This window comes from Podarcis bocagei (genome assembly GCF_964188305.1).
Source record: "Podarcis bocagei genome assembly, chromosome: 6".
NCBI classification, from domain to species: domain Eukaryota; kingdom Metazoa; phylum Chordata; class Lepidosauria; order Squamata; family Lacertidae; genus Podarcis; species Podarcis bocagei.
The window spans coordinates 36133379-36157856 of NC_138130.1; the positions used below are offsets into that span (position 1 = coordinate 36133379).

The following is a 24478-nucleotide window of genomic DNA, read 5'->3' on the forward strand; positions in this document are numbered from 1 at the left end:
TCTTCTGCTTAAAGGAAGAAAAGGTCAGAAATCGCATTGACCATACCTAAGCCCTTAAGATTGCCTAAAGTAGCTCTTTGAACCATTTCCAAGTTAACAGACAATATATTTAGTGAATGTGCATGAAGCAAATATGCTAATTCAATAATTTTGCCACTGTCCTTTAATCTCAGCTGCTCTTCCTAAATGAAGATAGTGCAATACTATCTGGTTACTTAATAACCAGAATAAATTGTGTTGAAATATTACTACCCCTTAGTCTGTGACTGGACTTGACTTAACTCTCAGGGGTCCTTTACCGTTACCTTTTTATTCTTCAGTTAGAATGGAAAGGCTCAAGTGAATTCTCGTAAAGCTAATTCTATCTTTTTGCTTATCTAATCACAGCCATTTGGATCTTTGCTCTATTATAAAACCTTTGAATTGCTCTTACAATTACATAAAACTAAACATTAAAAATGAAAAAGCCCAAATAAAGCCTAGCTGGTGACTTGGAACCGAAGTGTCCTAATTCTTATTTCTGGAGCCACAAGGATTGTTGTTGCATATATATTTTTACAAAGCTTTTCTCTGAAGGAACACTGTTGAAGTAAGGTGAAGAAGAAGAGCTGGTTTGGCAAGCAGGCAAGAATCGAGTAGCCAGCAAAAAGTATAATTTATAGGAGCGCATTTGTAAGGAATTATTTTATACAGTCGTATCCTGGAAGTCGAACACCTTGCGACTAGAATGTTTTGGCTTCCAAACGCCGCAACCCAAAAGTGAGTGTTCCGGTTTGAAAACGTTTTTTGGAACCTGAATGTCCAACACGGCTTCCGCTGCTTCCGATTGGCTGCAGGAGGAAGGCGGGCGGATCTTTGCAACCCAACACCACATATGCTTAAGACGGCCCTGACAACAGGTCTCTCTTGTCTGCCCTTCAAAAATGCCCAAGCCAAACCCCTCAGTGGGTGAGTTTTTGCCTGGCTGAAATGTATCCTTGAACTCTTAATGCCTTTTGCTTGTGCAAGTGGAGGAGGATGTTGGTGTCTGTAGAAACCAGGCTACTGTACAAGGGGGAAAATGTATATCAGTTGCTCCTCCATCCACTATTGCCTCTGGCCACACTCATCACTGGAATGTGGTCCTCCAAAGGCTGCCCAGAAGGAAATGTGGCCTCTGGCCCAAAAAAGGCTGCCAACTCTGCTCTAGTATTTGCCTACAGGTCGAAATATCATTAGTGTATCTTCCAGTTCAGGGATAATGCATGCAAAAGGTTGCTGGCACGTATTGAAACATTCTGATCCAACTGAGAGAGCTAACAAATTAAATAAAAATTGAAGTTCTCCAGATTTTAATAAGTCCCCCTAGCCTGCCCTTCCCTTTAAGTGATGTTTTCCTTTGTCACATAAGTTTGGTATCAAGCAAGCACAGCTGGAGTTTAGGAATTGGTTTTTTTAGTGTGCCGTCTGCTGAATGCAGTATTGGGACCTGTGAGCCAAAGCAGAAGTGGAATTTTCTTTATTAATGGAAGATTCCATCAAGCAAGCTTTTCAGATTCTTTAAACATAATTCAGAGTAAGATACAGCTCAGATCAGCTTTAAAAGCCTATGGTATAATATTCATTTGATGTGCATTTAATCAGGCAACACCGTGTGGGTGTGTTAAAATACTACTTAGGAAATTGCTTCTATTTTTAAAAAACATGTCTGTGTCTCTTTAGCTGATTTGTATAACAGATTCACAGTAATGTTTCTGCAGGAAGTACTTTGATACTAGCAGACCACATGTTGGTTTGACTTGTTTTTATCTTTTTATAGAAGGTTCTTCTATAAGAAAGACAAAGCCAGTAAAAAAAGAAAGGAAAAGATTGCAGGCCTCATTTAAGTCTTATGTGCACAGGCTCTCTATTTTAGACTGTTTATGAAAAGCATACAATTCTGTCACAAACCTAATGAATCCATATTATTCTTAAGACCAAACAGATTTTTGCACTGATTCCTGAGAATTGTTTGTAACTGATTGAGTAGATTACTGCCTTAAGTTTGACCATCTTTTTAACTGGTTTGCTTGTAAAAAAAACCCCAACATCGCTTGAACTGTAGGAATGAAAATGTGTGTGCATATTCAGGACACAGATCTATGTTTGAAGTGCCTTACTAGTTACCTCCAAGAGATAATAAGAGTTGAAGGGAAAATGCATGGATAAATTATCTGGTATGCATCCCATTTCTGCAGAGTTATACTAATGCAACATTAAGCAATGATACTTTACACAATTCTTTTATAACTGCACCTACATCTTTTTTTAAATACAAAGGATTAGATCTAGATTAAGTTATCTGAACTGAAATTATGATTTCTCAATGAAAATATAGTTCAGCTAACTTGGATCCAACCCTATAGACTTTGCTGGGATAAATCTAATCCAAATGCCAGCTTAACAAATTTATCTTTTACTAGTGTAGGAAATTTCTAAGAAAGCCTTTCTGCAACAAAGCTAGTTAAATCATCTACGCATTAATCTGAAAATGCTGCCATCTAGTGGATTCAAATATTCATGGATTTATGGGATACTGAATTATAATATTCTCGCTCTAACACACACAGAGATGTGTACATGCAGCAAAAAATGTTGATTAAACAGGTACCAGCAAGAAGTCCAACAAACTCAAACAGCATGAGACCAATCTAGCATAGAAACATAAGATTATCAGATGTATCCTCTCATACTGAAATACTGAATGCAAATATGGGATTTGTTCTCTTTTCCCAAAACAGATTCTCTTTGAAAACAGCATGCCTGATGAGTTAAAACTTCTTAACATAAATGTGAGAATGTCTTTAAAAGATGTATTGATTTTTTAAAATTAAAAGTGTGATCTATTTCAATTAAAACTTGTTAGCAAGGCATGAAACCTACCACCCAATGACACAAGTGGATCTAAGTGAGGAACATGGGATTCTTTTTGAATTACAAGTTAATATATGTGCCCCTGAGTCATCATCCAACTGAAATATTCTTGCATTTGTCTATGGGTGGCTATGACATGGCTACAGGATATATCTAAAACAGGGTTGGGGAACCTGTGACTGTCTAGATCAGAGCTTTCCAAACTGTGTGTTTCCAAACATGTTAGTGTGTCAGCTGCAGTGTGTAGATGTGTCAAGCGAATGCTCCCCGCACTTCCCTGGCTGGAAAGGGGTTAGTTTAACTTCCGGTTTGCTAGTAAAACTGAATTACTGTGTCACGAAATGATGCATGTCCAAAAAGTGTGTCATCAACATGAAAAGTTTGGAAAGCTCTGGAAAGCTCTAGATGTTATTTGACTCCAGCTCCTATCAACCCCAACCAGGATGGCTGATGATCAGGGATGATGGAACTGCAATGCAACAACATCTGCAAAGCCACAGGTCCCCTTTTCCTGCCACAAACAATTCAGCCATATGAGGGCACCAATTACATGGTTCTATTCTATGCCAGGAAGGGGCCACTACCTATTGCATGGGAAAGGCACACACAATTAGTCCGAACCATATGCCTAGGTCACTTAGATGTCGTTCCAGTTGTGTGGGAGTCTCCCATGGATATGTAATACCATGAGAATGAATGTTAAAAGCCACTGTTTTCTCACAAGGAAACAAATATTTATCATCTCAATTTTAGAAGACGGGAATTCTGTGCAGTTAAGTATGCTGATGTTGTGCAGAACAGTCTCATTTTCTGTCTCCAAAATTGCTTTTCCACACAACACGAAAGCAATGCTGGGACATGTAAAAGAACCAGATTTTCCGTATTAGTTCACTGTGAGAAAACGAAAAATATCTGTACTTCACTTAATTCTATATTCCCCATTCAACTTACCCAGACAGCATCTCAAATATCAGAATGCCGAGGGCCCACCAATCTACTGCTCTTCCGTGACCTTTACTCTGTATGACTTCTGGGGCAAGATATTCTGGGGTCCCACAGAGTGTCCATGTCCTAAGAAAAAAATAACAAGGAACAGGAAGCTAAATAACAAGGAACAGGAAGCTAAAATTACATTTCATATTTGTGATGGATTAAGCTTTCATTGAAACTGGGCTACCCAAGACCTAAAGGCTTGTAATCAGAAACAGTTCAGCATGTTTAAAGTTATAGGAGAATCACAGCCACATTCCAATACCATATAAACAGCATAACCTATTATAAAATTGATGAGGCTCTGAGAACTGTTCTGGTTACTGAATTTATTTGTATTTATTGTAATGCTGCTTATATTAGTTTTACATTTTTGTTTATTTGGTTTTTTTAAAGGTTGTAAACCACCTTGGTATTGTTATGGATGACAGTATATAAAAGATTACAAAAAGATAAATAAATGAAGTGAACACTTAGTGAATACAATTAGAATTTCCTTTAATGTAAGGCAACTGGAAGCTCCTAAATGTTTATACTCCACAATGAAAGCAAGTGATCAGCAACTCTCAGAGACTAAGCAGAGCACTTTAAAGAACTCCAATTTATCACCTGAAGCAGGAGGCTTAAGCAAAATGGCCACAAATGCTAGGTCACAGCTCAGGGATAACAGTGCACCCAGAACCAAATGGTACTGATTTTATCCCAGGGATTTCACATTGTATTTACCAAACCTTTGGCCACAAGACCATTCTGCCCAATCAGATTCCTAACTGGTTGCTACACTAGTAAGTATTGAATAGGTTAAGCTAGGTATTTTGAACAAAATTTACAAAAAAAGAGAGAAGACCTCGACTTAGCACAAGAAGAAAATATATATATGATAACTATCTTAATCAATGATGTAGCCAAATTTGCAAATATCTAGTATGGAATAGGAATGTGTCCCGTTGACAGTGAGTGTATGAATGACAAAATGAGCATAACTGCACACCTGATGTTATTCTCCACTTCAAAATATACACCAAATCCACTTACAAAGCTGCTTTTTGGCCACACGTGTCTGTTTTAATGAGGGATAATCTTTTACTGGAATAGAAAAGCCAATCAAACAGATTTTGAGAGCATTTCTCTGTTGGTAGGTTCAATTTACTTTAGTCCCAGAAAAAGGTAATTTACACTGGAGTTGTGCAAACAAGGATAATTTTAATGCTATAGGGAGCCAAGGACAAACCCAAGGAAGCTCAGGGAAACTGGAAACAAGGATCTGTGAAATCTTTGAGCTTGTCTGACCAAGGTTCAGGAAGCTCCCTGATCTAGATAACTGACGGATTTTGAAAAGACCATCTATATACTCTATGGTGGGTCTCCTCTTCCTCCTTTATGAGAAAGCTAGTGATCAAGTCTGCCTTTTTAAGGCACAACATCAACTCCTGACTAGAAGTTTATCAACTTCTGCACTTTTGAACTTAATATCACTCTTCAATACAAAGTTCAAAATCAACTTTTGAAAACAGGAAATCATAGCATCACTAATGCTTGTACACTGGGTAGGATACTTTAATAAGAACTGCAGGAATGGACAATATGGTGTGTTCTGGATGTTGCTGGGACTCCACATCCCATCAGCCATAGTCAGCATGGACACTGGTCAGGATTGATGGGAGTTGTAGTCCAACAGCATCTGGAAGGTATTTACATTGGCTACCTATTCTTACTGACACTGTTATAGTAATCTGTCGTCTACAAGATCTACTCAACCGATCACAGCTGCCAATAAATACACCATGCATATGAAGACTTTTGTCACAATGTAAGTGGACCATGTGAATTTATACAAGGCAAGCTCCTTTTTAAAAGTTTTAGAGATCAAACACATGCTGCATTAAAAAAAAAATCATTCTCCGTTGCAAAAAGTAGCCAAAGGCCAATCACTAATCCCTTTAAAATACTTATTTGAAGCTAGAAACAACCCTGGATTTACAACTCTCTTATATGCTACACAGGAGCTAGGTTAGAGGTCCCAGAGGATAATGAACTCTACCATTCCAAGTTTTCTATAGGAATTTATCCCAGTTTAATATAAGAGTTAAAAGCTGTCCCAATGAACAATCACACTTGATATTCCTGAGTGTACCAAAACCAAAGACCAAATATACCTGGTCTCTTTTTTTGAGGCAATAATTCTACAATTCATGTGGGATGCTTTACCAAAGGTTTTCAAGCCTACTTCTAAGGTTGCATTTACTTACTTCAACAATTTATATACTGCTTACTACTGTAGTTTCTAAGCTGTGTACCAAGAAGTTATAAAAGAGGTGCAAAAAATTAAAAATGAGTTAAAATTAACCATAATCCAGGAAAGTTTACTTAAAATGCTTCCTGAAATTTTAAAAAAATGTCTGTACTTAGGCTATATTTACTGTCTTTTTCGCCCTATAGGACGCACCTTTTCCTCTCCTAAAATGAAGGGGAAATCTGTGTGCGTCCTATGGGGCGAATGCAGGCTTTCGCTGAAGCTTGGAGAGCGAGAGGGGTTGGTGCGCACCGACCCTTCTTGCTCTCCAGGCTTCAGGAAGCTATCAGCAAGCCTGGGGAGCCCGCGGGAGTTCCCGCAGGGTTCCCTAGGCTGCGGATAGCAGCCTGCTGCCCAGAGCGCAGGGCGCGCTGAAGCAAAGCGCCCCGTGCTTCGGGCAGATATCCTTTTCTCCTCTAAAAACTACGGTGGGTGCGTTTTTAGAAGCTCAGGCTTCCCCCGCCCCAGCCCCGCAGCTGGGGGGGATATATTTTTTTTCTTTATTCCCCCCCCCAAAGAAAAACCTAGGTGCGTCCTATGGGCTGGTGGGTCCTATAGGGCGAAAAATACGGTATTTACAAACAATCATTTTTTAGTTATTCCAGCAACTGGCTAGTAACATGCTTCAAATAAAATAAGGATATTGCAAAAACAAAACAAAAAAAATGATTTAAATCAAGTACAGTATTTAGATGAGCATTTTTGCTTGGCAATTTAAATCTGGATATAAACCACGCTTCACTTAAAATCCATCGAACCTGGAAAACTGTATATTCAAATTAGAAGGAATGAAGTGTTCTGAATTTATGATACATTGTTTCCTCGTGTTTGAAAAAACAAAAAAATCCCTCTTATTGAATTTTTTTTTTTTTACTTCCTTTCATCCTAAGAGCTTCAGCCCAATAGCAACACTAAATTCAAAACTCAATACATCAATAAAATATTAAACACCAAAATAGATGATCAGGATTAAAATTACCCTGTCGCTGCTTAACACCCACCTCCCCAAAAAAGCATGCCAAATAAAACAAAGCAGTCTTGCAGCACTTAAATATAGCTTCAAAGCCTGAACTTAGCAAGTCTCTAGGATATTTTTTTGAAAAATCCAAAGCAGTCATTAAGCACATCCATCTTCAAGGGTCCATAGGTTTTGACTACAAGTCTATTCAAACATTACTCCCATGGTGTCCAGTGGGGCGTTCTCCCAGGTTAATATACAGAGCATTGCTTCCTTAGTCTGTAGCCTTGTGCTCCACTGGAAGAAGGGGCTATGCCTTGCTCTCCTCTTCAGCCCAATCTTTTGGAGCTGCAGGAGAGGAACAGAGTTGTTTCGCTGCTGTCTCATCTAGATGTTCTGCACCCTCTGTTACTAAAACTTCCAGCTGCACCATTCCTCTGTAGCTTGCAGCTGGAAAGGGGAGAGGAGTCTTTTTCATATTTGCACTGAGCCCTCTGAAGCCCCATGCAACTATAGGCACAATCCCCAACCCACTATCTTCCTCTGCAGAAGATGAGCTGGAGCTCCCTCTCATCCTTTTTGCCCAAGGATGCTAAAACACTTGCCATGTGGGGAAACGGAAATGTGAACCCCCACATATCTTCATCTACAGTCAAGAATCAGCTAGCTTTTAAATCCTGCAGTGTAAAATCAGAGAGGTGATAGTATCTGCAGCATTTAGTACACAAGCAGTTCATAGGCAGGCATGTGTGTGCATGCACGGGGAGCCAATTAACAGGTGCAATGTGCTCTCTGCAATCCAACCCCATGAGGACACTATGCTCTGCATCAGCTGAAACCACTGCTGCAAGTCACAAAACCTGCTAGCTAGCCTTATCTGAGCCTTATACGGATTAAATGAACTGTCTCATGGCCAGATGCTGGGTAGTCAGCACTGCAAGACTTGGATCACAGGAAAATAATACCTTGTGAACTTTCCCCATGTGTAGAAGTGGCAGCGGTGAGCAAGACTTGGTCGCATCTGTTGCCAAGGTGGGCTTACAGTGTTGTGAATGTGTCACAGGCCCTTTCTGTGTTCTATCAATCTTCAGCCAGTGTCTCAACCATCAATGATTAATAGAGCAATCATTGGCTTGTTCACCTAATAACCCTGTCTCTCTGTGTTTAGTGGGTTTACTTTCATGAAAATACATGGAAGACTGCAACTGTGTTCTGCACAGCAACAGGCAACTATCACAGTGAGCAGGGGATGGTTTCAGCCTCCAGGTAGAGAGACAGCTTAGCTTTTGACAGGCCATTCATAACCTAGGGCCTATCTGCCGGATGGCATTTCACCCAGAGAGTAAAGTCGCCTTTGCTTCTGTAAACACTGTGGAACTCATAACCTTAAAAGACACACACACCGCAATCTGTTATCAGCATGAATCAAGCACCAACTGCTCTGTAGTCATCTGCCCTCCTACTTAATCCCCCTCAGTTCCCCAGTAAATCACACTAAGCATAAAGACGGAAGATGCCCAAGAGACACTGAGTCATGACTGTTGCACAAAGGATAACACAACAAGGCAGATTATCCAGGAGCTTGACCTTGTAATAATGAGCAATGGTTTTACTTAACACACACACACAGCCTAATAGTTGGTGGCTCTTTCTCACATAGGACTAAAATAGATTTATTTCTATTTTCAGTTGCATTACAGCAAGCCTTCCATTTAGCTCCACTGCCTGACTTTGTGCTTCCACAGGAGGTTCCCTTTCCCAGCCCTAAGCTACAGAAGAAAGTTACGGGTCCTCTCTTGCTCTCACCAGAGGGCTATGAATACACTTAGCTCTGGTGAGAGGGTGGGCAAGAATGTGGACCACAGGTGTAGAACTTTCACATTGTACCTTCAGTTTAATATAGTCTCCAATCAAGATTGTATTAACATTCAAACTAAAAGCTACAGAAGTCATTTTCAAACTTTCTGCTTTCAAGTAGCAGTTTCCATAACATTTTGGGCTGCTGAAGAATCCTTGCACACAGAGCAAAGGCACTATATCCCAGCTGAATCAACGAGATCATTTGTAGGAGCTTTACTTGAATTGGTGAGGCTCATTTCACCTCAACAAATACTAATAATAATGTGAATGCTTCTTTTCTGATAATATAAAGTGTCTCTTCTCCATCTATAGAAGGGGTGAGGAACTGGATCCAGCTTTCAATGCTAGCGGTCCACTCTCATGGAATGCTCTTCCAATACAGATTCAGCAGCAACTTTCCATATTAACCTTCAGACTTCTGCTGAAAACGTTTCTCTACTGCCAGGCTGATGGAGAAAATTGAGAAAAACGTTTCCCATAATAGTAAGCTGGTGATCTTTTTTGTGTGTTTTTTTAATTGCATAACCGTTGTTGTAAACTGTTTGGATTTTTTAAAAAATGAAATTTCGGTATGCAAGTATTTTTAAATATATAAACAAGGTTTTCAAAAGCTACTAGCCATGATGGCTATGTTCCACCTCCACTGTTGGATGAAGGATGCCTCTGAATACCAGTTTCTGGGAATCACAAGTACTACTGAACTCTGGTTCTCCTACTGTGCTTCCCATAAGCATGTGGCTGGTCACTGTGAGGACAGGGTAGTCTTAAAAGAGTTCTCTCCAGCAGCCTCATGATGCTGAAGAGGACCAGTAGTGGTGGGAAGTCTGCCTTTTAGGTAAGTATGCCTGTAATGCTCATCTTCTCCTGGAAGAACTGAAGGTAAACTTGCAAGTAAACTTAAACACCCAGTATTTCACTTTAGATCTTCCCTTGTCAGATAGTATACTTCTAAGCTCACTGATGATACATGGGAGATGAAACACCTTATAGAGTATGGGATGGGGAGTTATGGACTACAGTGGTACCTTGGTTTAAGAAGAGTCCGGTTTAAGAATGATTTGGCTTACAAACTCGGAAATAGTGTCCCAGTTTGAGAACTTTTCCTTGGTCTAAGAATGGAATCCAAATAGTGGAAGGCCACCGGGGGCAGGAGGCCTCATATGGGAAAGCGCACCTTGGTTTAAGAACTGTTTCGGTTTAGGAACGGACTCCCAGAATGGATTAAGTTTGTAAACCGAGGTACCGCTGTATTTACATTTTGAATGTGGTTAATACTGAGGAGCATACATGCATTGTCAACATCCCACAAAAGCTGTGATCCAGCCAAACATTAAGCCCTTGTAAATCCCATTGATTAAAGAATGCACTTAACTCTTACTGGGGGGGGGGGAAGGGTTATAAATGCTCGACTCTGGGTGGATCACAGCCAACAGCTTCATATCCTCTATCTCTAACCAGACCTTTTGTAAGCAATGCTTGTCCTCAAATGTAACTGGGTATAGATTAATACCTGTATAGTATTTTACTTTAAAAAGTATCTATCTAATGAAGACTTGCTACCTCCTCATTAGGATACAGAGGCAATCCTTATTCATTTCTGGAGTACAAGTTGACTCAGAATCTGGCTACCTGCAACCTGGCGATATTTTACAAGCCTTGTTTGGCATGCATTGGAGTCAACAGTAAAACTGACTTGCTAATGAAGGCATAATCTGCTCACCACTACTAAAAGTAATATTGTAACCAGTACCAACACAACTTTCTATGGAAGATACAGCAATTTCCCCCCATGCTTATACAAAAGACTTTGAAAATCCGAATGCAAACATTCCAGGAAGCTGACGACAAGTTGTGACTTCTGCACAACAGATAAAAACAAACATTAAAACTCTCTGCAGTTGCAAGGCCAACTTCAGAGACGCAAACAAACAAGAGAACACAAATCAAACCACTCTGTTGCAACATATATTTCCCAAATAACTCCAAAAGATTGTCAGTAATTTGCAGTATGTAAACCTTTTTCTTTCTCATTCCATCTAGCTTAGCATTGCAATACCAATCATTCCTCCATAAAAAAGAATGCTAGTTAAAAATTTAAAGAGACAGGTATCATTTTATTTTTTTTGCCTAACGAATCAGACTGAAAAAAATCTAGATTTTGAACATCTAGATTTCATGTAATGTTTTTAGGGCAAGCTACTGCCAAATATAAGCACCGTATTGTCTGGATAGCAGATAACCCGGAATCATATGCACACTGCCTTATCCAGAATAAGAATAAGGAAAAGCACTTTACACTGACTGATTTCAGTAGCAGGGAAAGAAGCAAGGCTGAAAAATGTGTAGCTTTGGTAGGACTGCATATTTAAAGTATTAAACTAAGTGAGCCAATTTCACTAAGCTTTAGCAATAATTGTTGGTCAATATTTTTAACCTGCATCCATAGAAGTTAATGGATGGGCCTGGAGAGCAAAGTTGTATTTTTCTCACCAAGGAAGGGTAGACAGGTGCTGGTCTTCTGCAACGTTTCTCTAAGCATCTGAGACATTTGTGACCCAACATGATTGTGAGGACAAGCTCATCACCCCCCCTTCCCCAACCTTGACCTGGAGAAGAGGGCTTAGAGGGGTTTGGGAGACAGCAATTCATTTTGCTGTTTTCCCAAGCCTCTCATACTAATTTTGGAGATCAGGGAGCGCTTCTGCTCTTCTACAGATTTTTAGGGTGAAAGGAAAGTATACATTAAAGCACATGTGCTCACAAGAGGTGAGCTGGGCAGTGTGGAGATTACACACACACACACACACACACACACACACACACACACACACACACGAGTCTCAGGATAACCTTCACAAGAGGGGTATTTATACTGAATGGATCTTTACAGAAGGCAGTAAAGATATTCAGATTTTTCCCTGTTACATAAAACAGTGGTGGGGGTGAGTTGTAAGCACAAAATGAAACAGCTACCTATCTTGTGTATACTTACATTGTTTTTGAACTGCAGTCTCTTTTGTCTCCCTTTCATCCCTCATCATTTGTTCAAAACTACTTCTTATTCACCCACAAATTACGGTAATTGCTGTTTTCATATATGTACAAATATACTTGGCTTGTGCATTAGAAGTTTTTAGATGGGAATAGAAGTATTTTTGGTTTTCAGGAATAATAATAATAAATAATAACAACAGCAAGAACCAAGGCATGATTTCCACACCATGAGAAGGTACCAGTTTATATCAACATCTTAAATCTAACCAGTGCTCTATTTAATACAGTAATATGTACCCTGAGTGCCAACAGTTCTTTAACATTGTTGGGGAAGATCCTATTACCAGGTAAGATATGTGAACTTGAGGGCAAGCCTAGAAAACTTTAAATGTGATTAATAATAATAATACCTCATTCAACTAACGATTTACTGTGCTTATTGTTTTTAGATGTTTATGTTTTTAAATACATCTTAATTTTAATTGTTGTATCACAGATGTGCTTACTAACCTCGGCTTCTTTGGCAGAAAGTGTAGTATATAATTTATTTTTTTAAAAAAATAAAGTTAAGAAAATCTCTCTGAGGATTTGCAAGACATGTTACTCTAGTGGTACCCTGATTATTGAATGCTCTGCCACAGAAGGTCTGTTGGAGCCTACTTTGTTATCTTTCTCATGCTATGTGAAAACTTCTTAATAAATATACATACATACATTTTAATCCATGTTGCATGTATGTACAGCAGTTAACCAAGCAGACTAAAAATTGAAAATGTTAATCATGGTTGGTACCACTAGTCATGTTCAAAATTTCATTCTCTGCCCTCTTCCCATCATACTTGCATACCCCCCAAAATAATAAGGTAAAATAAAATATCAGTTAAAAATAGAGCTTACCTATCAACCAGCTTTTTAGCAAATCCAAAATCGGTGAGTTTTATATGCCCCTCTTTGTCTAATAAAATATTTTCAGGCTTTAAGTCTCTGTAAACAATTTCTTTTGAGTGAAGATATTCTATTGCACAAATAATCTCTGCAGAGTAAAACAGTCCAGTGCTGTTATTAAAGCGTCCCATGTTGCGCAGATAACTAAAAAGTTCACCCCCAGGTACATATTCCATCAGCATATATAGAAAGCGTTCATCATGGTAAGTCCAAAATCTGCAACGAAAGAGATACGTGTTTAAAAAAATACTAACAGAACAACTTGTCAGAAAAGCATAAAATAATTTATTTGTTTTTTAAGGGTTCAAAATATGAATGAAGAACTTCCACTATTCAAAACAGAAGATGTAGTGAAGCACAAGCTCAGCAGCGTGGTCATGAGAAATTGTTCTGCCACCCAAGGCCTGAAACCCCTCAAGATATTTTCGGCATTTGTGGAGGTCCTGACACTAGACCTCAATTGACTCATGGAGCTCCTGTGGGTTGATAGATACATCACAGCTCAAAATGGAAGAGAAGCTCCACACAGCCACAGCAAAAAGCAGCTGGGGGATTTTGGGGGAAATGTCACACATGGCAGTCTGTGAATATTCTCAGTTGGTTTAGACAGGGTTGAATTACAGCTATGGGTTAATTGCCTGTGCATTTTGGTATCACAAATGAAGTGCCACACCAGTATAAACAGGGGAAAGACCTAAAAGTAACAGACTGCTAAGGAATTTTGCGGCCATTCTTTAGGTGTCATTGCCAAGGAATTGATTGTGTAGTTGTATACTGCTTTTAAGCCATTTTGGCAAATAAATGGCATATAAAAGTAAAGTAAAAGTAAAAACAAAACAAAATAATAACAGCAGCAGCAGCAGCAAAAGCAGCAGCTACAGCAGAAGGGGCATTTCAGTCACAACACCCAGACAATGCACATTTCTTTCTTCTAACATTTCATTATAATCTGCTCTAGATCTAAATTGCATTTTTTTTATTTGTGACTTGTTTTTATGTTGCTTATATACATTAATCTATCAATCTGTTTTCTGTATCTGTTTTTAGATTTGCTTTTATTCTTCTTCTGTGAACCATCCTGAAATTTGTTTTGTAAGGCTTTGTGCAAACATTTGGAAATGGATTATTATTAGTAGTAGATTGCATTGAGAAAAGATCATTTATTTTTATTTTTCTGGCCTGAGGAATTTCTATACTTTGTTAATTAAGGAGTAATTTTCATCCTTGCTGCTCTTTAACCTGGGAAACTTATTGACGTGTAAATAAAAAGCGATATACTGGGAGGGGAGAGAAAGCAAGCAGATACATGTTCAATGCACCCGATACAGGTTATATCCCCTTTTTGCTAGCATAAAGCGCAAGGTAGGACACACCTTTTTTTGCTGGTCCTCCCTACCTATGGTAGCGCTTTGTGCTCTACCCTAGTCTGTTGTGTGATGGTCTCCCAATCTTCAGGAACAGTTTTTCAGGGGTGCAGCAGCTATAATGGGTAAAGGGAATGAGTAAAAACAGGATGCACCATATGGTATGAGTTCTGTTTGCTTGAGGTTCCTAGTGGATGTGCTTTCTGCTGGCGCAAAGCTGTCCACTAGAAACAATCCTATAACTCTTCAGTCATCAGGTGCTTCTCTGCTTTATGTTTTCTCTTGCCACTGTACCTCTTTCAAAACTCTTTCACCCATAATTGCTTAACAGGTTGTCATGGAAAACTAGCTGTGGTGAGCTCAGAATTAATGCGTTCATTTCCCCTTGGTTTAATTAACTTGGGAGTCTTTACTTGAACACTGGACAGGACTTTTCATTTTAACTGGGTTTGCTTTGTATTCCCTTCCTTCCCTTTGCCTTATCAGGAAGCAATCTTGCTATGTCGAAATTACTTTTGCAATACGTACCCACACCCCTTCTGTTCCTATCAGTTTTCAGTGAAATGCTGACATTTCCGGTGGCATGCATTACTCCACCCTTTACCACAAGATATTCAAAGCAAGCAATGAAGCATATACACAGGGATCAGATTTCATGCAGTTTTCAAACGCAGGGAAACAGAGTGGCATGTTAAATCCACTGTACCACCAGCAAGTGCAATGGACAATATTAAAGTCCTCCATGGACAGCTGCCACATTTCCTCTGGGGTCAGGGTAGAACCAAAGTCCTTTCTTTGCCAATGAAGGCTATCAACAACTCTTAGGTTGCTCTATTAAACACATGAAAGAACATAGGGATGCATGACCAAAAATGAGCTTATGATTTGTCAGAGATGCATCACAGACTGTGAGAGATGAATAAAATTCTGCCTTGAATGCACTGATTCCCCCTTCTTTCTGCAGCACTCTGTTCACCCCCACCCCACCCCAAAATATGTTCAAGAAGGTTGGGGGATCTCTGGAACACTGTAGAAGTAGACGTATTTGAATAATTAGCATACAAGACCACATCGTTAATAGCTATAGGAATCACCCTAATTTGAAGGGTGGCAGCTTCCATTAATATGTCACCACCTATGGTATATTCTCCCCCTACTATAGTTTTTGTTTGCTTGCTTGCTTAACCACGACAGCTGTTGGTGCAGTTTGTGAGGACTTGTGCCTTAGTAAAAAGACAATGGAACATTCTGAAGTGGAATCAAACACACAACAGGCAGGCACGACTACTACACCATGTTGTGCATGTTCCAAGGAGCAGTTCTCCATCAAATAAATTTTCCGTAACACATTTTGTTTCCTAGATTTTCTAGATTATTTCCCCCCTTTAAAAAATATGAACACAATATTGTGTATAATACAAGTGTAGCATTTGCCACCCAAAATACTTTGAATTAATCCAAACTGACGAGGGATTGAATGCTAGAATTGAACATTATGCCACAAAAGCTATAAAAGGGGGGGGGGGGAGTGGGAGAGAAGAGAGCTTACAATCTGATCAGAAATGGATGATTCACTTCTTTCAAGACCGCTTTTTCATTGTGCACATGCTGTTCTTGTTTTAGTCGAATGACATCCGGAATGCTCATTACTTTCAATGCAAAGTAGCATTTGGCCGATTTCTCTTTCACCAGATGAACCCGCCCAAAAGTACCTGTCCCTGAAAATTAAAGAGCAAAATGTGTCAGTTGCAAAGAACATTATCTTGCAGTTAAGATGTATAAGGAATGTATAAATGCAACAAATCAATATAAAAGCAAGAGGTAGACATTATATATTCCTTCATAGCTTTGGCCCTTCTAATCCTAAATACTTCATGGCAATTTTAACAGGGAACAGGCTAAACAGTCAGCTCCACCTACTCTGTCACATCTACAGAAATCAAGGCAAAGAACTCTTTACCCCCCCTCCTCCATCAACAGTGGCTACAGCCCTTCCTTCAGATACCTCTACTCATCAGTGCCCTTCCCTAGGTTTTGGGTTTGTGAATGGATGTGAGCATATCAGATACCTAAGAAGCTACTGTATACCAGGTTGGACCACTGGTGCATCCACATCAGGAGTAGACAAGCAGACCATCAGATGTTGTGGACTATAACTCCCATCACCCATGTTATTGGCTGTACTGACTGGGGCCGATATAGTCCAAAACATCTGGAAGGGACTAAGTTGGCAATACCCCCAATTTACACTTATTGGTAGCAGCTCTCCAGGGTTTTTGACAGGACTCATTCCTAGTCCTCCTTGGAGATGTTGGGGCATTTTAAATGCTGGGTTTGTGAGCAATAGACCTCTATAATAGCTAGAATGTATCTAACCATATTTCTCTTGCTTACTGTTCATACTAAGAAGAGGTACCTGAAGTGCTTTTTAACTTTCTCTCTGATCAGGCTAGTTATCAGCATGCTGACAAGCACACAGGGTGGCTTTGTCTGCACAAAAATCTGTGTTCCTCTTTCTGTACGGGAAGGAGTGTTGCAGCAGCAGGGAGGGATCGGAAATGAGAAGAGCTAGATGCAACCATTATGTTTTCTCTCTCACTCTAGAAACTGCTGCTCAGAGTAAAGTTGCACATTGCATATATTTTATATTGTCTATCTGGAATTAAGCATTTTGTGGAGTCTGATGAAAATGAAAAAAAAAACATTGCAAGACATTGTGCATTTGAATATTTATACCCTGCTTGTTAACTGAAGTCCTTGCAGCAGCTTACAAAATATCTAAAACACAATGAAACAGCTAGTAGCACAACTGTTAGTAATGTAGGGCAAATGCATGTAAAAGCTTTCCTCCCAGTCCAACTGCCACTCAGCAGCCTGGAAATACCTCCACTGTTGGAGGCAGCATGTCTCTGAATATGAGCTGCTGGGAACCACCAGTGGAAAGTATGCTGCTGAGCTCAGGTGCTGCTTGTGAGCTTCACACAGGAATCTGGTTGGATGCTGTGAGGAAAGCATGCTGGACTAGATGGACCACTGGCTAATCCAGCAGGCTTTTCCTGTGCTCTTATTGCTGCAAGATGGGCCAACAGCCAGATGTTAATTCCTCACTGAGCTGCTATGGTCTGGCCCTAGTGGCAGCTGAACAATGCATTTGGGGAGCCAAGCTGCCATAACCCTCTTCACAGTCCTCAGACTATTATTTTCCATGTCAAACATATATTGCACATAGATTGGATATCCATCCTCAGTATCACTTGCAGGGCCATATCCCTTGGTTATTTTTCACTTTCTTCACAATTCTCTCAACAAATCCAATTAATTTAAGGAGGAGCAGATGGAACAGCTTTTGTACACCAGCATTAAAAAGACACACAGAGAGACAAAGAAAATCTGCAGTTGGATTTAGTTAGCAAGCATTCGAGTGGATGAGCAGCACACTGTTATAAACACAGAGCAGCCTATGACTCTCTTTCGCTAGCTAAGAAACTCAAGAGGCATGCTTCTGAAGTGAGATGCATTCCATTTGAAAACAGCTAGCTGTCTACAGAGCACTTAATACCAAGGATAAGGTTATCAGTTGAAGAGGTACAAAACCAAACTAGGAGCAAAGCAGGCAAGATCTAAGCATTCTAATTTAAAGCACTTGAGAGTCCATATCACAATGAGGTATGTTTCCTAGTTATGAGTAGAGTAAACCCTGATTCATACAAATAGCAATGTAGTGGCGGTTTCAAGTGGAACCACAGACAAGCTGCTCTGTGCAGAAACCTGATCACATTAAATGATTCAGCACCCGGTTCTGGCATCAGGCAGAAAACGTTCCTCCATAATCAGGCCTTTGACTGATTAAACAATCTATGGACACTTAAATGTGTTTGTGGAATTGTTCTTTTGGTTTTTCTGTTTGCTTGTTTTTATTATGTTAACCTCTTTTGTATTTACATTTTGTACTTTTATGCTGTAAACTGCCCTGTGATTTTTGGATGAAGGGTAGCATAAAAAATTAATAAAATCAATAAATACTGCCATCTCTTTTCTTGGACTGTAGCAATGTGTCGGAAATAAAGCCTAGTTCTGGCTTCCCAAACTTCTTAGACTCAATGACCCATTGATGAGCTTGTAAAGTTGTCATCAACCTCAACCCAAATTCTTAGGAATGTACATGAAATAGTCAAGAAATATCTATCTATCCATCTATCTATAATTAACATTTATTAATCACCAATAAAAATGTCTGTGTTTTACATACACATGCACATATATATGGAATCAGTTACAGATAGGTAGCCGTGTTGGTCTGCCATAGTCAAAATAAAAAAATTCCTTCCAGTAGCACCTTAAAGACCAACTAAGTTAGTTCTTGGTATGAGCTTTCGTGTGCATGCACACACTTGTGTGTATCTGAAGAAGTGTGCATGCACACGAAAGCTCATACCAAGAACTAACTTAGTTGGTCTTTAAGGTGCTACTGGAAGGAATTTTTTAATATATATGGAAGTAAACCAAGTGAAAATAATGATACCGTATTTTTCATCTTCCCTAATGAGATAGAAGATAGAGGTTCCTTTTGTACATGCCCTTGCCCTCTATTTCCAAGGCTCATAGTTCCTAATTAAAATTTTCACAGTATACTTCTTTTCTACCCCATGCCCTTTTTAACACTCCACCCCCATTTCATCCCCTGCCCAGTCCCACTGTCCCCAGGGAGTCAATATCAACCACTTTTGGAAACCCTAAAATAGATGGAATAGACAGAGGACAAAAGTCTTGGTTTGAAAATAAATTCATAGGAAATTATGGATGTATTCTGTACTTATAGCACTCACTATAACACAAAAGGCTGGGGGATGTCATATAATGTACTTCCTGTCTTGCCATCTTCATACTGAGAATACAGCAGCAAATTATTACACCATTGTTTACCTCATTAGGAAGTTTCTTTGTTTTACACTTGCCATACTGTATTTTTATGCATACACAGAATGAGATCTTTAATACTTTTTTTAAAAAAGGTATTAATGCTGAATGCAAGATTTAAGCTAGTGATTATAATCTTCTGAAGCACATCAAAATCCTGTTCTCTAAAATAAGGCAATTCAAATTAATGACAGAAGCTGAAAGCAGAAGCTTCCCTGAGGCAAACGTCAAGGTTAAAAAGGGCACATTCATCTTCCACCCCACCCACATATTAATTCTTAAAAATACAGCATCATCAGTTAGCCATAGCTATAATGCAAGTACATAGAGGGGGAACATCTATGTGAAGTTACACAGACAGATGGATAAGAGCTTAACTCTTCTGGCATTTTCAGCCCCAAGTGGAAAGCTCCACCCTATGAAGTCAAATCATAACTCTGATTAAGACTCTTCAACATAAAAGATTACACAGAATCTCACCACAGACTTATACTGAGGTGAAGATTTCCTGCTATGCAACTTAGATTTGCTATAATACATGTTTAAATTTTTTAGCTTGCTTCTCTCAGTTGTATACTTTTAAAATGGTTTTCAATTAAGTACAATTCATGCATGATAAAACAGTTGTCTATATACCAACTACCCCCAAGAAATAAGTTGTTATGCTTTAAAACAGAGGTGTACAATCTAAGGTCCCAGGGAGAAAATGTTGCCCTTGGTCTAGCTTCGTGATGGTAGCTAGGAAAAGGGGGTGTCACAGAGAAAGTGGGGTGGCAGAGAGAAGACGGGGGCACTGCATACTTTTGCCTCCATCATTGGTTTCAGCGCATTCCATCATGGGCATGCAATCTGCACCCTTGACAGATCATCATGAAGGGGTGTGTGGCCTTCCTTACACCTACATAAAAATCAGGACCACACAAATGTATCTCTCTCTATGCAGAACTGCTAAAGAGTTATTTAACACACTTGTCAAGAAACAAACGGGAAAACTATAGCCATGCAAAGTCATGGAATACTGAAAAAGCCTGCTAAATGCAAACTGATTTGACAGCAGTAGCTTATCACATCCTGCTTGAGCTACAGTGCTTTGATTTAAACATAGAACTATAAACAGCGTTCAGAAAAGGCTTCTTAACATATTCAACTATGTCATCTAACTACCCTGGGAAATTGAACATGTGATTAAATCCCTTAATACTGTTGTCACGTTGCATGCAGATACCAGTAAACAACCTTGTTTTCACGGTGGGCTTGCAACACAATAATAATTTGGTGAACACTGTACCTGAGTAACACAACTGAAACAATTATCTAAGCCACTGTGAGTCCCTTACAGATTTAAATAGTGGAAGAGATAAGAGTTCAACTTTTTAAACATAGTAGTTCTGCTGCCAATTGTTAAGTAGACACTGCAAAAAAATAATTACAGTACATAGTAGCAAAGCAGTGTGAAGAAGTTGTTATATGAGAAATACATGGAATGCAGGTTTGTTACAGAAGCATTTGCAGAAATATGTGTGCATTACTGAAAGTCAAATGATGCCCGCAATCCTATGTTTATAGGATTCTGTGATTTGGGAAACACTAAAACAAGACACGGGACGCGTGTGACGCTGTGGGTTAAACCACAGAGCCTAGGACTTGTCGATCAGAAGGTCGGCGGTTCGAATCCCCGTGATGGGGTGAGCTCCCATTGCTCGGTCCCTGCTCCTGCCAACCTAGCAGTTCGAAAGCATGTCAAGGTGCAAGTAGATAATTAGGAACCGCTCCGGCAGGAAGGTAAATGGCGTTTCCGTGCGCTGCTCTGGTTTGCCAGAAGCGGCTTAGTCATGCTGGCCACATGACCCGGAAGCTGTACGCCGGCTCCATCGGCCAATAAACCGAGATGAGTGCCGCAACCCCATGACTGGACCTAATGGTCAGGGGTCCCTTTACCTTTACCTTTGAAACAAGACACTTTATGTGAGCCTCTTAATTTGCAAGAGTCTGAATGTGCAAACCAATATTTCTCACAGGTTGATTAAAATGGTTTCTGGCACTTTGAGCAAAGTGAAAACAGCAACTCTGTTGGGTCATCTAGTCCAAACCCTGCAATGCAGGAATCTTTTGCCTAACATGGGGCTTTAACCCATGACCCTGAGATTAGGAATCTCAGGCTCTATCAACTGGTAAATGCCAGCCTTTGCTTCCCTCTGGGATGGTCATGATAGGAATATGTTTGTGACAAGTCCCATGGCATGAAGTTTTCCTTTGCAACTAGTTATACAGTGGTACCTCGGGTTACATACGCTTCAGGTTACAGACTCCGCTAACCCAGAAATAGTATCTCGGGTTAAGAACTCTGCTTCAGAATGAGAACAGAAATCATGCTCCGGCGGTGTGGCAGCAGCAGGAGGCCCCATTAGCTTAAGTGGTGCTTCAGGTTAAGAACAGTTTCAGGTTATGAACAGACCTCTGGAACGAATTAAGTACTTAACCTGAGGTACCACTGTATTACCATCCTTCCAGCAGAGCATTCCTAAATGATGGATACTGAAATACTTGCTCCAAGCAAGGTTCTAATACCCTTCTATTAAATAAAAGTAGCTTTGCTATTTATAAATCTTCAGAAACAATTTGACAGTTTATTTCAGACACGTGGCACACCACCTTGCTTTCTATCCTCTAGGGGTGGAAGAGAAGCCAATAGCCATGCAAGAATGCACAACCATACCAAGCAGCCTTCTGCCTGACGAGAGAGACCAAACAAGGTCATGGTCTTGAAAACAAACCTATTACTGCTGTACTGACTACTGAAAAAATGTCTGTGTCTGAGCCAATATTAACACAGAAAAAGCATATAAGAAGCAAACTCTTTTGTACAGAATTCAGTTTTATCTTGAAGACTTCAGCCAATTACACACAATCCTATTTTCCTCTGAGGAAAATGCATCCAAGAAGTTATTAAATTTGCCTACAGCAAAGTGGCTACTTTAATGACAAAGTAGGAGACAACAATGGTCCCTCACACACCTTTCAAAACTTGTGATTTTAATTGTATGCTTGTTGAAAGCCTCAAGCATTAGTGTCATTTTTATTTTTTTTACTTTTACAGAGGGTGCTGCAATAAACACACTTTAAACATACTGTAACCATTTTAGCTAAGTGGAGAGCATTGATGCTCACAGGAATGTGCAAGACATTGATGCTGAAAGCATTTAGCATGCCTTCTTTTACTCACCTTGCCTTCCCCCTCCACCCAGCACTCAAATTTCTAATCTCCATGGGACTGTCTTGCATAACATAGTCATATGGTTGCGAAGCCAGACTCTGATCAGGTTCACAGTGCTGTGGGATGTCAGAATGCAGTTTCTTACTTGCCATTATAAACTAAGCCAAATGAAGTTTTCACGCATTACTAGTACTAAGGAATAGGTACACAGTCTGGGGTGATCCTGAACCCAAAATTATTATTATTTGAAGCACATGTGGCCTTAGTGGTTAGGAGTGCCTTTGGCTAGCTTTGGCTGATAAGACAGCTACAGCCATTCCTGGTCTGAGACAGCTTAACCACCGTGGTCCTGGCACAAGTAACTTTTAGACTGGATTACTCTAATTTGCTCTGTATGGTTCTTCCCTTGGGATACCCTCTCAACACCATATAACCCCTCAGCAAAGAGAGCTGGACTGTCAATTCTAGAACATCACCATGGTTTGCTTTAACTGATCAGACCTAGAATGTTAGTTCAGGCACAGATCTGCTCTACATCTTCTGCTGTGAAGAAAGTCGCTAATAATTCATTCAGCTTCTCTGCAATCCCCTTTAGCACACCTTTGACTTCCTCATCGTTCAAAGGTACAACTGTCTCCTTAGCTCTTCTCATGCTAACACAGGGTAAATAAATGTGTTTTGTTGGCGGTCTTTATGCTTCTCTTATTCTATTTGGCATTCCTTATTGTCTCCTTGCATTTCTTTTTCCAAAGTTTGTGGTAACTTTCATTTTCCTCATTGGAACATGATTTGCATTGGGGCCTGGCATCACCACCCACACCAATTCTGTGGTAGAGCGTGCCCCTTTGGGGATTTTTAACTTGTTGGGATTGCAACAGAGTGACACTGCATCCAGGATACCCTACCCTATCCTTTCTATAGAGTTTGTATTGAGAGAAAACTATGTTCCACTGCTTCTTTCCATTCCACAAGGTTCCTATTATGAGCACTATCTATCTGGCAACCAGCTTAGAGTCAGTGTCAACATTTCACTTCCTACATTGAAATTTCAATTAACAGTGTGTGTGTGTGTCTTGTTGCTAGAAGGGGACATAATGGGACAAAATTTCGGGTCAGCTAAATCGGGGCTTGTAAGCTTGCAAATATGTGATTGATATGGTTGCCGCATTCAGGAACCTTAAAGAGAAATATGCTCCTAAGCTGGATAAATTGGTAAGATCCCCCACTATGCAAATCATCTACAGCACATATGAGATTGGAAAAACTGCTCAATGACCTGAAAACTGAATTAGAAATCTGAAATCAATGAACTCATCTGAATTAGAAGAATACTTTCTTAGAATCGTTATTTTTACCCCAGAATATCTGACCTAATAATCTTAACTGGGTCTTTGAGAAAGCAAACACAAGTCTTGGAATGTACAAAGGCTTTTTATTACTGTTGAAGAGCAATAAAAAAACCACTTTGTATTATACGGGAACAATGTTCTGCTTTGCCAGTGTTAGAAGGAAGCTAATCTTTTTTTAAAAAAAGAAGAAGCTTAAAATATTATAAAAGTTTATCTTCATTGTAATCAAGCACAAGCACGGGGAACAAGTTCTATCACAAGTATTTTAATTTAGTACTTAATGAGGAACTACTGGTATTTTCAGTTTGCTTTGTAAACTGCTGAATGTTGACAGCTCTCAACTATTCCAATGATATCTAACAAAGTCATTTAATTATGTACTCGGAACGTAATTCCTTCATTGCTCAAACACTTCAGATGCGTGGATAGCCAGTATTGTTTACATAATAGTGTTCAGAATTGGCTCATTGCAATGTGTCTAGCCTTCGTTCATATAACAACAAGTTCTGGATATAAACAAAACATCTGCCAAAAAAACTGACCACAATTTAGCAAGAAATATGCACTCAAGCCAGAACATATTAAGCAGTAGTGATCTTTCAGCCAGCTTAATTTGTCAAGAATTAAACAAATTTGAAGTAAAAGCACTAAGTTACAAAAACAAACAAACCAGGGATATGCAACCATAATATAATTGCCACC

General features: G+C 39.5%; 1 protein-coding gene across 1 annotated transcript in view; it reads right to left on the reverse strand.

The window, feature by feature from the left end:
* PRKX (protein kinase cAMP-dependent X-linked catalytic subunit) overlaps window positions 1–24478 on the reverse strand; it is a 59879-nt gene that overhangs the window by 9446 nt on the left and 25955 nt on the right. Inside the window, exons 2-4 of the mRNA XM_081197117.1 lie at window positions 15846–16014; window positions 12885–13148; window positions 3844–3963 (exon numbers count right to left, since the gene is read on the reverse strand). Of these exons, the coding sequence (XP_081053243.1) occupies window positions 3844–3963; window positions 12885–13148; window positions 15846–16014 (553 nt within the window). The remainder of the gene's footprint in view (window positions 1–3843; window positions 3964–12884; window positions 13149–15845; window positions 16015–24478) is intronic.